Below are 5,381 nucleotides of genomic sequence, written 5' to 3'. Positions count from 1 at the left end.
TCAACAACTCTATTCTGTTATGACAGCTCTGACAAGTACACAATACCATTGAATGCGTTGTCGCCGATCGATGCTATCTTTCCCCTCTTGAAAAGATTCCATTTCATTGGTGGAGTTTATTCAGCATTTGCTGATACTACGCTCCAATAAGGGCTTTCATTTATCTAATTATAGTGTACGAGAGTGAGAGTGAGTATTGAATTTATGCCTATGGTAATAATAATAATAGTTTATAAAAGATGAAATGAATTTCACTAGATTTAACGAAATATTAGGTACATACGTTAACTTAGTGGACCAATTTTTCAAAAATTACTTTTGATTAGCTTAGTAATTGCTGTTTATTAGCCGTGAAACTCCAAGAATTTGCTGTTAGCTATTATTAGAACAAAACGTTGTCTTAACACATAAGTTAGCGATCCACATCCTAAAAAACCGCTTTCCTACATACGGCAATTATATTTGATTACATCAATAATTGCCGCTTAATTTGCCGTTCAAGAAATCACCGTTGATTTATCTGGGGCACATCGTGATTGGGTGCAAAGTCGGAAAATAGGAATAGCAATAATGTGCGATATAACTTTGGCAAATTATTTTCTTGTTACTCAATTTTCAGATCGTTATTTCAATCAATTTGGCATAAATATTCTTACAAACCACATCAACATCAGGTCTTAGCTAATAATATGTTATCAAGACCATTTGAATGTTATTTTCTTATAAGTAAAACAACTGATGTATAAAAAAATGGGTTTGATAGCAATTCTTATCGTATACGGCAAATTGAACGTCAACTGCACATTTTTTATCAATACTTCTGATGAATTTAACTATGCACTAAATTCCATGTCAAATCTCACAAAAATATATAATTAATTGCAAAAATTCAATGCATTCAATTTACTTTACATAATATCACTCAACCTCAAACAAAGAGAACAACAATATTCCGCAAAACCTCCTTGACCGTTAATATTATTACAGACTCATCACAAACATGCTATATTATGGAACTATGGAAAACGCCACATTTGTTTTCCAAAAATTGCAATTTTCATTTCTATCAAGTTCTCCTTAAGATGAAAACTTAACATTTTTAATTGTTGCTTTGATAGCAACCCCAAATCACGTACTAAATCATTGAGCTCTTGGAATAATCCAATGTACTTGCCTGATTTATAACCAAGCATTTCATTCGAGATTCCTGAAAAATCGGTATATCTCTAAACAATATCTTGCCAATCCAAAGGCGCAGTCATTAATGGTAAATCTGCATTGTGTCACGCTTTTCTATTTTCGAATAACCTCAAATTTTTGTTGTAAAACCAGTTGATTATTAGCTGAGGGAGATAATGAGAACACAAAAAATTTTGACCTCAGATAAAGATTCTGAGGAACTAAATAAATAATTAATACTACGATCAACTGTTCAATGGCATCCAATGGGATTAGTATATTATATTCGTAAGTAAATAGACCAACAATTTTAAAAATTTCTTACGCTTTTGGCTCTTTAATTCTTAGAGTAAACTAAATGATAAAATGAATTTTTTATAAAAATCTAATTGTGTTAAGGCACAAACCAAGTTGAATGACCTTTTCTATGTCAAATTTAAACTTTCCACATCAATCTTAGATTGACCCAGTTTATGACTTTTTGGAAACTATAACCTGGATTCGGGTAGATCAGCGATTAGCGGATTGCGGATTCTAGCACAGAACGAGATTAAGATTTAGTGAAAATCTCAAATTTAAAACATGATCTAGAAGAACTTTTAATTTTTGGAATCAATCTCTGATATCGATTATTTCTTGAACAGTAATTATACACGAATTGAAAAAACAGACGTACGTTGGGAAGCACTTTTTTCAAGGGGGTATCCCGCTGATTAATGCGTTAAGATAGCGAAAAATATGTATTTTAATTACAAATACATCGACTTTTCCGGTAATTATCATAATTTATGAATAGGTTCAAATATAACTGCCGTAACTAGGGAAGTGGTTTTTTAAATTATTTTAATCATTAAAATAATAAATTAAGCGGTTTTTCAGAGTGTGGCTCGCTAAGTTTATATGGAAAATTCCTATTTTCCGACTTTGCGCCCGACCCCGATGTGCTCCGGATAAATCAACGATGATTTCTTGAACGGCAAATTAAGCGGCAATTATTGTGTTCAAATATAATTGCCGTACGTAGGAAGCCGTTTTTCAGGGGTTGGCTCGCTAACTCATGATAGTAGGCCAAATGTTTTCTTAAAAAATACCTAACGGCAAATTCTTGGAGTTTCACGGCTAAAAAACTGCAATTATTAAGCTAAACAAAAGTCATTTTTGAAAGGATTGGTCCGCTAAATTAATGTACGTCAAAATATTTATCTTTGAAAGACGAAGAAAGGTAAACTGTTTACCTTCAGTCTCTGAAGACGATAACTTTGTTAGCGCGTCAGACATTGTAATTGTTAGTGTAAACAGTATATTCAATATGAATATCGCCAGAATACCGGTTCCAAAAATTCCAACTTAGTTTGAAAGACGTTAAAGTCATATCAAATCGCATAAATCTGAATGGATCATTGTATGCCACAATTTTGATAAGTGGAATTTCTATAACTAGAACCTCGTTAAGTCGAAATTCTCAGTAAGTCAAAAAAAAAATGCTATTTCTTTCCGCTGAACACCTAAAATACGCGGAATCTCGAATTATTTAGACTTTGTAACTCAAAAAAAATGTTATTTCCCTACGAAGTATTAATAATACATATTTAACTCGAATTTGAGAAAGGAAACTTTGTAAGTCGAAATAATAGCAATAAAATCCAAAATGAATGTTTGAATGGTTCTGGACATCTAAGATGTTGTTTTTGTTTTGTACACGTCTAATGAATGAATACATTTACCAAACTTTCTAAGGAATGCATGTATCGAGTGCACGTGAGTCGAGCGCACAGATTATATAGGATGGTTCATCGAGCGCCCATTTGCAGGTAAAAAGATGGTATCTTCAATCCCCTGTATTCAGCCTGAAATTATAAAAGAACAACAGAGAGTTAATACTTTCTCATCAATGCGAGTATAGTCGTAGTCTCTTAACCTAACCTAACCTTTTTTTGCCCTAAGAGGTGGGGTGGAAGCTGATGCCATCCTCACAGGGGGCAGTGCTATGCTCTGAGTGCGTGTGGGACTCACACCACACTAAACCACCCTCCTCAGCAAACACCATGGGAGTAGGTACGCCGGAAGGACATATAATGTCATATCATCAGCGTACCTCCCGTGATATAAACGTCCAACAGTATATTTATCCATAAGTCTTCCCTTTCTTTCCTTTTCATTACTTCGGTTATGTATTTTGTCACCTTAATTCACACAGTTACGTTGTCCAGCATATTCTCTATAATTTCAGTAACTGGAGGTAATTCTCCAATTCTCTTCTAGTTCATTCCTATCCCTATTCTATCTTACACATTCATACAGGACATGGCCCGGATCATCCCTTACTCTACATGTAGGGCATATATCATCGGGAGTTTTCTTTATTCTATATGTGAAGGAACCAAAAGATCCTTGTTCTGCAGGAACCTACGTGATAAAATAGGAAGTGGTTCTATGTTGGCAAGTGACCCACTTCCTTATGTCGGTGTCCTTATCCACCGTGCCTTCGTATCCAACGCATCTCATCTCTAATGTCATTTCCTGAACGTCCTCTCCCTCGCCATTCTTCTATTATTCTGCTTCCTACTGTAAAACACCTCTCAGCAACCATGAGGTCGATGGGAGGAAATCCCACGATCACCTGGGCTGCCTTAGTCGATACAGTTCTATAGGCCGAGACAATCCTAAACAATCCTTCTTTCCTTTGCGTTGCGACCATCCTTTGTATCCAGACTGGAACCGCATACAGGAGGACGCTGTGCATCACTTGACACAAAACCCCGCGATTGTAATACCCAGGTCCGCCTATAATCGGCAACAGCCTTTGATGTTGCGCTGTCTTCTTATTTACCTTCTCAGTGCTGAAGTCAATGTGGGTTGCAAAATCTAAATTTTTTGTAAACATTACCCATAAGTACTTACATCTGTTTTTGGCCTCTATTCTATGCCCATCAACTACCATCCTAAACGTCCCGGCTGCTTTCCTGGGACTCTTAATAACCACTATATCCGTTTTTTCCCTGACTACCCTGCGTCCATTATTTCATATCCATCTGATCGCTAAATCCACGGTCCTCTCAACCCTGATTCTAACTTCCAGTTTTTTGTCCCCTTCCACCCAATAAATCAAGTCATCCGCATAGGCAGCTACCGCAACTTTTGGACCGTAGTCCATTTCAACGATCCCAATTATACATGATGTTCCATAGGACCGAGCCCTGTGGCACCCCCATTGTACATTTATGTGAGATAATTCCCAAAGTAACCCTTCTGTTGCTTAGGTATACCTTATATACTTAATCAAGTATTGAATGATATTCCCTTCGTTTAAGACTTTGTCAATACTTTCATTTGTGTCTACAACCCGTGATTCTAGCTTGACGTTCCTTTATGGCTGTCACTATCGAATGTTTGAATCTGAATCTGAGTTGGTGAGGGAATTCATTTTCCTTCAATTCTCCCATTATTCTATTAGGTATCATGCGCTCGAGCAGCTTCCCAAAGAGTTTATGAAACATATCGGTCCGTAGCTGTTTGGGTCGTTTGGATCTTTTCCCTTATTTGGGAGCAGTATTACTCTCGCTTTCTTCCAGACCTTCGGAAACCATTGTTTTTCTGGTAGAGTATTTAAGTGTTCCAATACCTGCTCAGGTTTGCTTTTGATTGCCAACTTTTTTCGATTATTTTTTATTTTGAGCCCAATACCAAAAATGCACTCATTCTTAAAAAAAAAATAATATTTTCTATCAATTTTTGTTCGATATCTTATATAATATTGAACATTTGCTAATTTTGGAAAATCTTACGAGGATGTATTGATATCTAGTTAGCCTCGACCAATTCCATGCATAAACAAAATATTGCGTTACCGTAGCAACAAACAACACGTTTTAGAAGTGTCAGTGTAAAGTTTGACGTCAAAAAAGTAAACCAGAGTTACGCAATAAACTAAAAGAAAAAAAATATCCAACGAAATTGTGAAAATCGAAAAATTGGAGTATCGAGTCATCATCAAGTACCTGTATATTTGAAAGGGTTAAGAGGTAAGCAGATTTACGAAGATATGCTCTTCTTATTAGGCGTAGTCGTCTGTTTTATCTTCAACATTCTTGCCTCCTATCCTGCTTCAAGGATGTCGCTCCATCTTTTTCTGGGTCAGCCGGTACTCCTTCGGCCCAATAGGGGTTATCGTGCGCTATCTTGACCAGTCTATTGTTGTCCAT

General features: G+C 36.1%; 1 protein-coding gene across 1 annotated transcript; it reads right to left on the bottom strand.

Moving 5' to 3' along the window:
- Positions 1-3,649: 3,649 nt before the first annotated feature.
- Positions 3,650-5,381, bottom strand: LOC130446925 (uncharacterized). Its single transcript, XM_056783453.1, has 2 exons — positions 5,272-5,381; positions 3,650-4,187 (listed from the first exon to the last, which is right to left on the bottom strand). The coding sequence occupies exons 1-2, from the start codon at positions 5,379-5,381 to the stop codon at positions 3,650-3,652; spliced, it is 648 nt and encodes a 215-aa protein (XP_056639431.1).

Source organism: Diorhabda sublineata, chromosome 7 (assembly GCF_026230105.1).
Source record: "Diorhabda sublineata isolate icDioSubl1.1 chromosome 7, icDioSubl1.1, whole genome shotgun sequence".
Lineage (NCBI taxonomy): Eukaryota > Metazoa > Arthropoda > Insecta > Coleoptera > Chrysomelidae > Diorhabda > Diorhabda sublineata.
The sequence above is the reverse complement of the archived record's forward strand: the minus strand, read 5'-3'. Positions and strand labels throughout refer to the sequence as shown.